The sequence below is a fragment of the Perna viridis genome, chromosome 7 (assembly GCF_037379345.1).
Source record: "Perna viridis isolate PV_CMFRI_1.1 ecotype Kerala chromosome 7, ASM3737934v1, whole genome shotgun sequence".
Lineage (NCBI taxonomy): Eukaryota > Metazoa > Mollusca > Bivalvia > Mytilida > Mytilidae > Perna > Perna viridis.
In genome coordinates, this window is record NC_142451.1 from 23,175,163 (window position 1) to 23,187,981 (window position 12,819).

Consider the following 12,819-nt stretch of genomic DNA (forward strand, 5'->3'; position numbering starts at 1 on the left):
GATATCAATAAATGACAATTTATTGATATCAATAATTTATCCTTAATATCAATAATTCATTGATTGATATCATGATTTATTGATATTAATTAATAGGTAATAAATTCCACAACGGCTTGCCCTACGAAACCGCTGAATGGAATTAAATGAAACTTACAGTATATAATGCCACCAGGCACCTCCGAATTTTGTAGTTCTACCTGAATGGTTTTCTTGTGTTTCTGATGCAACCATGGCTTTGTAATTCGTCACTCAAGGGGAAAACCCCAAGGGGACTGTAACAACGTGTCTTACCCGATAATTCCTCAGAGATCGCTGTAGAATGGTATGTAGTTATAATTATACACGTTCTTGCGGAATATGCCAGGGAAATCAGTCATACTGGGATAATGGAAACAGCAATGATGTTCCACGGTCATTGATAGTTGTTTAATTTTTTTGTGTTTTTGTGTGTGTGTGTGTGTGTGTGTGTGTTTTTTTTTTTTTTTTGTTTTTTTTTTTTTTGTTTTGTTTTGTTTTGTTTTTATCAATTTAGATCGAAGATCAGAATTGATATAGCAGTTGCAAGAGCCTAAAGATTTGTAAAGCCTGGTAGCATCTGCAACTGTCTCTCCACCGCAGGAAAATAGTTCCTTTGACATTTGCCGTTAACGTTCAAATGTACAAACACTAAGGTGCCCTTTACCGTTATTTCTAAAATATCAGGATCAATTTCATGTTATTTACGCAAATAAACAAAACAAATACACAACTTCAACTCGGAACTAAATATGCTGATTAATTTGGCTTGAATTAACAAGCGATCAAATTAAAAATAGTTGACCTCTAACCTCTTATCAGAACCTGTTGCCCATTTCCATGCATTTACCCGATAAGACCAGTCGTTTACTTTCGATACTCAAGTTGTTCAGGAATGTTAGACGCATAATAAGCTATTTGACGTTAAGCTGGGAAGGAAATCATCAAATAATATGATGAAGGTGAAACCTTTTTACGCTCCCGAAGAAACATTAATTAAAACAACTTTGGTAATTTTTGTCAGCTCTGATTTGATATATTATACTTCAAACTTTTAAATTATGGTCATTTTTGTAATGACATATGTCTTAAGGCATTATACTTATTGTCATGGTCTGATATGTCTATTGGCCGAAATGTCCGGTATTCATAAGAAATTATTGGTTGTCATGGTCCGAAATGTCTTGAAGTCGAATTTTCCGGCACTGGTAAACATCATGGTTCTTATAATTTGCGAAACGTCTTAAAACATTTCTTTTATTCAATTTAGTTTCGCTTCATTCAGTTTCGAAGTGTATCGTTTAATTGTGTTTGGTTACGATTTGATTCATTTTATCAATTATTTTCGTTTCGTTTTCGTTTCGCAATTTTTATTCTCAGTAAACATCTGGGCGCCATACTGCAGACAATTATGGCCATCCCTATCTTGGAAAATCTGTGATTCGATTTGTATTTTATTTATCGAAACTAGCGAATATTTTCCGAGACTGGTTTAGCTCTAAATCGCATGTGTACAAGTATAGGCAAATGAAGCTGCCATTGTGCTGTTTTTCAGCTCCTGATAATGAAGATACAAACCGGATATTGATGCTTTTTCCTGCCTTAAGTATACAGAACCAAGTTGATAATACAACCATAAACGCTCCCTTCGTGAGCGTAAAAATAAGCTGGCGTGCTGAGTACCAATCGGAAAAGCTGTCTTCGCATTTCATGCGTTGTTTGATCTAAATATTTACAAAAATAGCAGTAATTCCAAAAAAGGAAGGGGTAACAGGCTATCATCAGCTCATTTTTGGTATAATTTATAAACAAAATGATTACCCAATCCTCAAAACCATCCTGATGTATCCGTCACTGTTTCGTGCATTTCAGAACAACATTTATACAAAAAATGAAGCCTTACTTTGCATAAGACCGTTATACCGAAAGAGTATGTTGTATTATTTATAGCCACAGAAGATATTCTAATCCCATATATATTTCTCCGAACGACCCCGCCCCGAAAAAAAAGCGGAATCAAACGAACTAATACCTGACTGCTAGGTCGAAAACAAATTGTGTACCAATCTGAATCTTAATAGATTTTTGTACGCTTATCGCCACGGTCGTCAAATATATAAGGAGAAAAAATAATCATATAACTTTGCTATGACGGTGTCCTAGTGATTTTAATTACCAGGAATGGTGTCAGTCTGCGGTCTGGTGTGATTGATATTTGCATTAATCTGTACAGTCTTCTATGCGACAGTTTGCAGCACATGAGCTATAGCTTATCAGCCGAGAATTAACTGCAGCTAGATGAGAGGTGGCAAGGGTAGGACTTATTTCAATGATAGTGGCTCAAGTTTGAATGATTTTACAGACTGTTTCGACCAGGAGTTCGCTAAATTGAAATTTTGCCATTTTACAATTTACAACAATCTTGTGCTTAGATGCGTTTGTAGTCTATCCCGGTTCTTGCTTATTATTTTATCTCTATTTTTGCAATATGACGATTATTTGAGGGGGAAAATTAAAAAAAAAAACATAAATTGATTCAGTACATTAGTACTTTGATTTTTCCCGTAATATTTCACTGAAACGGCATTAAAAGACACAAATTAATCAATCATTTAAATAGGAACAAGAGGTCTATTTACAAGACAACCAACCAAATAGTTATTTGCACCCAATTTTATTAAGAACATACTATTCTAAAAATCGTGGATACAAATAGAAGATACATACCAAATACTCTACATTTATATGTCAACTAATGTTTTTGGTTTTTTTTTTAAATTCCCCATGACATAAAGCAGGTGCACGTGTGTAAAAAAAAGCTAAGACCGATTATTTGTGTATTTTCCGAGAGTTTAATCAAACGTATATAATACGGTTTTCCCAAGTATAGTGTAAATTATAAAGCATTGACTCCGTTTTTTTCACTTAATCGGAAATGGTTTAATTGTTCGTGGAAATTGTTATTTCCAATTGTAGTGTTTGTGCTGCAGTTAAAACATTTTTGCATGTTTTTTTAGTTAAATGTATTTGTCTGGTTTATTCCTGATTGTCTAATTTTTGAAAATTGTTCCGCACAAAAAGTTTTGATTGTCCCACATATGTAATTAAGGGTAGAAAATTACTGTACAAACACATTAATTATTGTTAATTTAAAAGATCAGTAGAATTTTTTTTTTTTGGTTAATCAATAAAAGTTGTAAATCTGAAAGTTTAATGTATTCTTAGCTTTATTAAAAAAAATTGCAACAAAATATATTTACATAAATTTTACAAAACAAATATACACGTACATGTATAATATGTACTTCTATAATATAAAGGTGTTACCCTAGTTGTAGCATCGATTGAAGTGATTAATTACCACTTGTATGATTTTAGTTCTGAATTCATAGGAATTTTGAAGTACTTGAAATATTTGATATTTATATTTTTTTCGTTTTTTCTATACAGCTACCATTGCATGTGACTTTTAAGCTCTTAAAACCCTATTTATATTCAATACATCACATTTTAAAGACATTTTTGCGACACCAAATTACTTTTTTCTTTGTCAAACAACTATAGCAAACATATGACAGTGAGCAAATAAACAAAAAATCAACTATACTTCTCTTAAGTTAGGTTCAGTAACATCCAGCTACTTTATCGACTACGAAGCTGTCATACAGAATACTGCCATTTTACAGGATCACCATTAAGGATTGCTGTTTACTCTTCAATTTATGTTGGGTGAGGTACAGAACAACTCATGAATTGTTACCAAAGTACGAAGAACCAACTCGTTCGTAGACGACGTATAGTTAAATGTAAATAGAAGACCTTGAATGTCAATACTCAACCAATCACTGATAACCTTACTATCTATAACAGAATATGGAATCATTAACCGAAGGACCCAGAACTATAAGTATTACATGGAAGGAGATTAGATTAGATTTAGGCAATATCAGTATATCAAAATAGATTACAATACAAAATAAACCATGACAATAGATACAGAATTATATAAATCCCTGTACAGTGGCGTAGCTACCATTGACGCAGCGACGCACTTGCGTGCACAAAATTTTCCTATGAGTGGGGGTGGTGGTCTTATTTTTTTTTATAGCCAAGGGCAAAACTGAAGTATGAATGTTCATATGGAGGGTCTCTTGTATATTGAATCTGTGGTCATTTGAAACGAGATGCTACCGATTGAAATATTTCCGGATTTATCACAATTCTCTTCCTACCTTGTTTTGATTTTAAACGTTACAAAGTTATACTTCCGCAAAAATTTTAAAAAATGAAGAAGGCGGCAGAGTCTTGTCAAAAGATAGATTCCTTTTTCCGTAAACAAATAGCTATTCTAGATAATACAAGATAATACAAGTAGTGACAATGTCCATTCAGATGATCAGGCTACGGAGCCAGAAGTGGCATCCACTGAAATTTCATACAAATCAATGCCAAGTCCGTCAAGTCAGAGTGATAGTTGTTCATCAAACCAGTCCTCTATCAAAAGCCTGAAAAGAAATGGCCCCTCTTACCCTGATATATACAATATAGGTCCATTGTCGAAAATTATTGAAGACATGTGATGAGGCGACGGAACGGGTAGGAAATGCGAGGCTCCGCCGAGCTATTTCCCCCGTTCCAAGCCGAATACACATGTCTTCGTTCATTCCCATAATGAACGATCTGTCCAGCACTTTGTAGATGTGAGAGACTCCGGTCACATCTTTACTTTCAACAATACTGAAACCCGACATTGGACAAAACAGACACATCCTTCGTGAGATAATTGAAGTTCTCATATTATGTGGACGCCAAACATACCAATAAGGGGGCACACACCCGACAACAGTAGTTTTATGGCAATATTGCAGCACACAGCAAATCGTGACGAGATTTTAAAGCACCATTTAAACAACCCACTAACTAAGGTGAAATACACCTCTCCAGACATTCAAAACGAGATCATTAATATTTGTAGGGATATGGAAAGAACGAAAATTGTCGAATCGTGTAATCAGGTCGGGTACTTTGCTCTAATAGGCGATGAGGCCACCGACGTGTCTATCCACGAGCAGGTTTCTGTATGTGTCAGATTTCTCGACACGATTGATGGTAAACTGAAACTTGGGGAAGAGTTTTTAGGATTCGTGAGGGCAACTGATACCACAGGTGAAACACTCGCAGATCTATTCATTGCCACGCTAGAAAAGTATGGTATCGAGGTGCAGAACACGAGAGCACAGGATTATGACGGGGCAGCCAACATGTCAGGTGTGCACAGGGATGTTCTGGCAAGAATCAAAGAAATTGTCCCTTCAGCCAACTACGTCCATTGCAAAGCCCATGATCTAAATCTAGCTATTGTGCACGCATCCCAGGGCGCATCAGTCAGGACGGTGATGGCTACTATACAGGAAACTGCGTTTTCCTTGTATTATTCGGCCAAGAAACTTGGTAAGCTACAGGTCGAATTGGAAAAGAACCAAAATGTAACAGATAAATTTGATGGTAAAACAAAGCTTCAAACACTGTGTGATACAGGATGGTTCAGTCGGGCTGAAATTTTGTCTACATTCAAGTCTGCCTTTCCCATAATCGTCCGCTCCCTAGAGTATCTACAGAGAAAAGGTGATGGCAAATCTGGTGTCCAGCTTTGGGCAATCGGGTTTTATTTTATCTTTCCACTTGTAATTGTTGAGCATATTTTGCCAGATGTTGTTCCCCTCACAACAACACTCCAAAGTGTTACGTGCGATCTTGTGGAGGCCGTGAACAACTGCCAAACTTAAAGTTTTCGGGAAGCAAAGGGATGATCCAATACCCTTTACGATGAAGCTGTTAATCTAGCTGAACAGTTCGATATATCACCGTCAAAACCTCGCACAACGGGGCGTCAGCGGAATCGAGCAAATCCAGCAATCTCTGATATTCGCGACTACTGGCGGGTTACGATGTATTACGCATTCTTAGACCATCTACTAAGTGAATTGAGAGATCGATTGGTTAGCTCTGATGACAGATTTCTTGCCAAGAAACTGATCCCTAAAAGTCTTAAGGATTTAAGCAGCGATGATCAAATGCGCATATATCGTGCCTTTGAAGCCGACCTTCAATCTGAAAACCATTATGGTCGCGTAATCCAGAGATGGATTGCTCGATGGGAAATATTTCCCTTGCAGAAACCAAGTCAGCTCTGTGAGACATTAGAAATGACAAACAAAGATCTATATCCCAATGTGCACGCGATCTTGAAAATTCTCCTGACCATGCCTCCTAGTCCGGCCACAGCTGAAAGATCTTTTAGTGTGCTGAAGCGGGTCAAGATTTATTTGAGGTCAACGATGGGACAAGAAAGACTCTCTTCTCTTGCATTGCTTCATACCCACTCCGATTTTGACATCGACGTGAAAGAAGTTATTGACACATTTGATAATGCAAAACAACAAAATATGTTGCTTTCATAAATTGAGTGAATTACTGAAATGTTGAGTGACCACAGCACGTAGAACCTGGCTACGCCACTGCCCGTAGTATATTTTAAACACATGACTTGATAGCCTGGGATAACCCATAAAGCTTAAAATAGCTCATTTCCAATGGGGTCCATAGTTCAAAAATACAAAAAACACTCATATATTTAGTAAATATATGGTATATAATAAATAGACAATAACACATGAAATACATATAGAGTAACTAATACATTAAAATTTGAATCGCCGAATAACAAAAAATGTCGGTTGGAGTGTTGGGAATAAAATAATTAAAATTTTAGGAACTTCTACTATTGGTATTTAAATTAAAATTTGCACATAAATATTCAGGAGCCTTTCCATGAAATATATTAAAAACATGATTTATTCTTAACTGAGACATTCTATCTGCCACAAACAACATATTCACCTTTTCTAACTATTCACAATTTACTCTGCTTCTTGGACCGAGGTCGAGAATGAACCTCACCGCCTTATTTTGTAAAACCTGTCACTTTTATTAACAACTCCTTCCCTAAACTACTATACCACGACGAACATGAGTAATCAAAATAGCATTGTATTAATGCCGTGGTGAGGGTCAATCTCGATCTCGTGTCCAAGCATTTAGGAAAATTCTTTGAAATGAAGGCTGAATATTAAAGTCTAATTTATAGAAAAATACTCTTTTCTTTTTGTCTGAACATAATTTGTATGACCGAAATTGAATTCTATGTTTCTTACGCTTTAACACTGTTTTATGAAAAAAACTATTTTGAGAGGAATTCATACCCTAGTGCACAAATCTATTGTAGTAAATGTGTTTATATACTTAAGTGTAATGTTTAAAATAATCAATAATTTATTATAGCAGGGGCATTGAATATATAATTGATGTTACGAAATTTGCATCATTCTGATATATAAATATTTTACTGAAGAACAACCTTTTGTTGGCCTTGAGCTTGAGATCCTGTCACGGTCCTAATTGTCTCACAGCTATTAGATTTGACTTTGGTCTGTAATTTTTCGGTTACCGGAGACTTTTTTGTATTCTGTACATTGTCCAGGTTTTCTTTAGATACTTGGTATACCACTTTTGAAATGGCATCCATACAAATGAGTTTCACACTTTCGCAATATATCCTCAGAGTTGATGAACCTATCAATCTGACGAAAAAGGATAAAAAGATGTCGTATATTGAATGAAAATAATCAACAGAAGTCAAAAAAGAGTCTCAGAGACGATGCACAAAATGTAGAAGGAACAGTCATAAAAAGTTGCGTATTGCATTTTATGCAAGCACCGGTGCATTTATATCCAGTAACGAAAACATATAGACATTTCAAATAAGAAATTTGTGCTAAAATGATAGAAACAGATATGTGTTTCTTAAACTAAAAAAGACCGTAAAAAAATGAAAATGAAACAATAGAAATTAAAAAAAACAGATCATCTAGGTAAAAGTTAAATAACAAAATTGCCATGCTACTTCTAAGTCATGCACAATAGTCAGACCAGGTAAAGCTTAAAGAATAATCAACCTCTAAGTTGTGCTCAATAGTCAGACCAGGTAAAAGTAAATAAAGAATAACTAACCTCTAAGTTCTTCTCAATAATTGGAAGTACAACTTTGTTAGGTTATGTAGTAAACATCGTCATCTCCTCTTTCTTGGTATTGTAAAGGATCTTTAAATTTAAAAAAGTAAGAACCGATTGGTTAGAAAATAGGCAAAAATAAATGAACGAAACTTCACAACAAACAAAATGCCTTCAGAATATCAAATGCATTCTTTCTCATGATATGTTTTGTTACAGATGTTGAAGTAAAAAGGTTGATTTCTTCCGGTTGTGAAATGGCAAACGTTCTAAGAGCTTTGACATTCTTTGTTATCCCTTAAAACTTTTAAATGGCTGAGCTTTATTACTGAATACTCCAATATATTCTTTGTTATCCTTACAAAATTATATAATTTGTCAATTTTAAACTTGCTCTCGTTTTTAAAGTACCTTCTTTGTCCTCTGGTCTAGTTTCAAGGTCATCTTCTACTGTTACCTCATGAGTGGCGACTACGATTACATCTTTACACAACTGCTTAATAGCGTCATCAACTAATTCATCTTTTTTTTTGGTAAGGCAACCTGAAATCATATATTGACATCCTGATGTACAATGTAAATCAACGGTAAACCAAACATTTCATCTGAAAACGAAAAATTTGTAAATGATTTAAACAACCTTCTTTGAATTTCGGGATATTATTCATGGTAGGCAGTAGTCGTGTTATTGTAACAAAAATAGTTTAGCTTATAGACAGATTGCAGTGTAAAATCTGACGTTTGTATGTAATGTATCGCTTGAGATTTAATATAGTTATGATAATTCTGTATAAAAAATAAAAGACATCAGAAATATGGAATCATTGATTTAGAAAATAATTTTCCTTTGTTTACTTCAGAAACAAGCCTTTCTTTGAACATTATAACAAGTACAAACCTCTTGTGTCAAATCTTTTCCGGTGGTTCAAGTTCTTTTCCTCTTTCGTTTTTGATGGGAACTTTGTCTGTTCAAATTGAATATTTAACAAAATAATTTTCATGATTATATATATATAATGTACTATTGCGACGATGGACTTTATAATGATGAAATGTGAGATGAATGGTATTTCTTGTGTGAGATGTTCTGTTGACTGTTTTTTTTTTTTTTTTAATGAATGAGTGCATTCAACAACATGTTTGATTGCAAACGAAAACTTTAATATCACTCAAAATTACAGCATCACTGTGAAGGTAATTTAAAGAAAACTTTTTTTGCAAAAAAAAAAATACCTAATGAACCATTTTAAGTCCGGAAATTAGCTATGACAAAGGAGTACAATGATTTTTTTCTTACTCCGCGTACCCTTTCTGTTATTATCTTGTGTTTTATGTCTGGTCTCCAACATGGCTTCCCTGGATAATTTCCAAGCCTGCATTGTGTAGTGGAATTCATCCGCAAACAACGGACCTCTTCTTATAATATTGAAACTTCTCGTTTGTCTCCCTGTTCGTGCCATTTCTGAAACTGATAATAAGTGGTAAGTAATATATATTGAGAAGCATTCGTTTTGAAACGTAATAAATTTCTGAATACTCGACATTGATTAAAGTACGACCTGTAGTATAGTGAACATAGTATATAACTTTTTTTCAAGATTTAACAAGTTAGATACTACTTCAGAGTTCTATTTAGGAATCAATGAACTATGAAAATACAGGTGATAAAAAACTCATTTCTAGAGATGAAACAATTAAAAATATTATTTACCAATTTACCAAATCTGAACTTAACACAATCTTGGGTTCTGCTGAGTTTAAAGTCGATAAATTCTTTACGGTAAAATACACGTCTTCCTGTGCCGACGTGTGTGGAACGACAGCGGTGCTGTCCATAGTAACTTTGTGACGTTTTAAAAATTGTGCTACGAATGGCTGATGTAACGTGTGTAACAAACACAGACACTTGAAATGTAAAAGTATCCGTGCAATCAAATCATTAGGAGCCTTGGCGAGCATTAAGTAATTGAATTATTTAACCTCCGAAATTAGGTTCTGTAACTAGAACACAGAAAACCAGTTTTCATAAAGTTGGTCTAAATGTATTTATTTTATAGACAAGTGTTAAAATGATGTGTCGAAAAACTGACTTTCAAGATTCCATAATAACCATAAAGAACGTACAATCACAATTCATTAATGTTAAAAAAAAATATATGGGTAAAACAACTTGAAATGGTCGTAAATCCGATCAATTGATCTGCTTTTCATGATACTCAATAACTAAACAAAGTATGAAAAATCCTTCGATATCTCTTAAAGGTATCATCGGGGGACGGATAGACGGGCGGACACGCGACATTTCGGACTGTATCACATAATACCTCGCCATATAGTTCGGCGGGGTATGAAAATGTAATTATACATAGAAAGCTACGCCGAGCGGTTAGGATTAAAATAGGAATCAATGTGGTCCCTTATTCTGAAATGGTTGGATTGGGGCGTAACAAATGATAAAACTGAATGCATGGGGTCTGAGCACCGAAAACGGGTTTAAGCATTCTGAAATGCCATAAGATTACGGTTTCATCTTCATATTGATCGATTCATACTTGAAGGAACGTTTTAGCCTAGTTGAAAATTTCAAAGGAAATTAAGATTAAAACCAGGAGAAGAAAATTTAGAATATGCATGAACAATAATTGAACTTTTGCTGGGACTCTGTATAGATTTATAAATTGAACTTGTTATCCGGAAGAGAACGTATCTACGGACGACCACAGTTTTTGCGGTCGTAATAATGATATGACGTCTCAACAGGGTCAACCGATCACACCTTTACAAACACTTTCGATGATCTCAGTAGTGGTACATCAGCCGGTACTACGAGAATTGGGAACTATTAAAACGTATCATGTAGACGGACAATATCATACCATTATAAACCTGCATTCTATGAAATGCTTCAAAGGGCACAAATTGATACAAACGAAGGGTCGAACCCTAAACAATTGGGGCAGGTTTGGACTCATCATACAGTCTTGATGTTGTTCTGAATTTTGATTGTGGTTAAACACTGGACAAAGGATATGAATTTGACCAGGATTTAAGTGTCCTCTTATTCATGAATGGGTGCATTCACAACCCATTCCAGCATTTCTTCTGTTGAATAGCACCTTGAGGTTCGATCCAGTCGATGATAATCGTTATTGTCATCATTAAAATGCATGTTTCTGGCTCTTAAATTTCTAAACAGAAATAGTCACGACCCACAGAATCAATCCAAATTAAACCTTCGTTTTGTGGTTATTTTCGTAGATATAAACGCATATACTAGTAATTATCCGGAAACGAAGACCACGAATGTAGAATTTTGATCAATTAAAGGCTTAAATGAGCCTGAATCGCTCATCTGGCTTGATTAACTACATTCTATTTTTTTTATGTATGAGCAGCCATGTTTTTTAAGATGAAAAATTCCAATGGTTATTTCCTGCAGAACATCCCTAAGAACAACCATATCAACTTGCAATGATTAGTTAAGGAGATGTTTTAATGTAATAACATCAAGAACGTCTAGAAGGGCAAGAACTCCCAACGTGGATTATCAGATCTCACAATGCTGAAGACCTTCACCCAACATCAGAATATGGCTAAGCTTTTTTTGTGATATATCTGAGAAAAAATGCTAGAAACGGAGACAGATTCCGTGTGATGACAATAGCTCAAATGACCTTTGGCCAAGTGGGCTAATAAAATGATTTACAGGGCACCAATTGATACTGCAGTGGTCCAATACTTTAATGCTTGCATAAAGTATGGAAACCTCATTCAGGAAAGATACATCTCTGAATTTTGCTAAGAATTTGACCAGAATAAAAGTGGCTCCGCATTCTTAAATGGTTCCGCTCTCATTACTTAAATTTATTTCAGCATTCCTTTTGTTGTATAACTATTTGAAAGATATCCATTCACGGAGTATTAGTTATTTTCTGGACATAATGAAAAGGCTTCTTACTGGCCCCTTATTTTTAAATGACTCAAGACACAACCCTGAAACCAATCCCAGTCTTCCTTTTGTTGTATGGCACCTTGTGAAACAATTTCAAAGAGATCCATTCACTTTTACTTCTAAAGTTATTGCTGAGAATCATGAAAATGCTAACAGTTTGTATCTGTACCAGTAGCAAACCTTCATTTTGTGGAATGACACCTCGTGGATCTTAAAACTTTAAACTAAAATTATAGTATAGAATCAAAATGTCTTACATAGACTGCATGATACCATTACACAACTTCTTTTTAGTCATATATTCACAAATTATCACTCCTAACAAATTCAATAATAACATGAGAAAGGTTTTCATAAAGTAAAGTGCTGTTGTGCCCTTGCTACTTGTTTGACTACAATTATTCTCACCACTTCTTAGCAGGAATGATTTTACGAAGTCTACAAAGCAGAAATTCGCAAAATCGGGAGTAAATATACAGTAAAAAAATGGTAATGGTAAAATCAGGATTTGAAATAGCGGAATTCCACTATAAAGTGGAAAAAATCATCCCAGAGTTAGATGAAAATACAAGCAAAATTTATTTATGCAGCACCACTCCAGATATTCTAATAATGACATCTGTACCATTAAATGATATTATATTAGTATTCCATTTTTTCAATTGTTACATGACTGTTGGCTTCATTAGTGTCACTTGATTTGTTTTTAGAATGAAAAATCTTGGGGTTTTCCTCATTATACTAACCCAGAAGAGGAAGTTTGGGATATATCCATTTGT

General features: G+C 34.7%; 2 protein-coding genes across 2 annotated transcripts; one reads left to right on the forward strand and one right to left on the reverse strand.

Moving 5' to 3' along the window:
- Positions 1 to 459: 459 nt before the first annotated feature.
- LOC148611861 (uncharacterized) lies at positions 460 to 10,221 on the reverse strand. Its single transcript, XM_088592816.1, has 7 exons — positions 9,800 to 10,221; positions 9,395 to 9,556; positions 8,987 to 9,053; positions 8,500 to 8,631; positions 8,089 to 8,178; positions 3,626 to 7,658; positions 460 to 1,742 (listed from the first exon to the last, which is right to left on the reverse strand). Exons 2-5 carry the CDS (start codon positions 9,482 to 9,484, stop codon positions 8,126 to 8,128), a joined length of 342 nt encoding a protein of 113 aa, XP_088448942.1. The 5' UTR covers positions 9,485 to 9,556; positions 9,800 to 10,221; the 3' UTR covers positions 460 to 1,742; positions 3,626 to 7,658; positions 8,089 to 8,125.
- On the forward strand, positions 4,998 to 6,479 carry LOC148611862 (52 kDa repressor of the inhibitor of the protein kinase-like). Its single transcript, XM_088595333.1, has 2 exons — positions 4,998 to 5,523; positions 5,863 to 6,479. Exons 1-2 carry the CDS (start codon positions 4,998 to 5,000, stop codon positions 6,477 to 6,479), a joined length of 1,143 nt encoding a protein of 380 aa, XP_088451459.1.
- Positions 10,222 to 12,819: the final 2,598 nt, after the last annotated feature.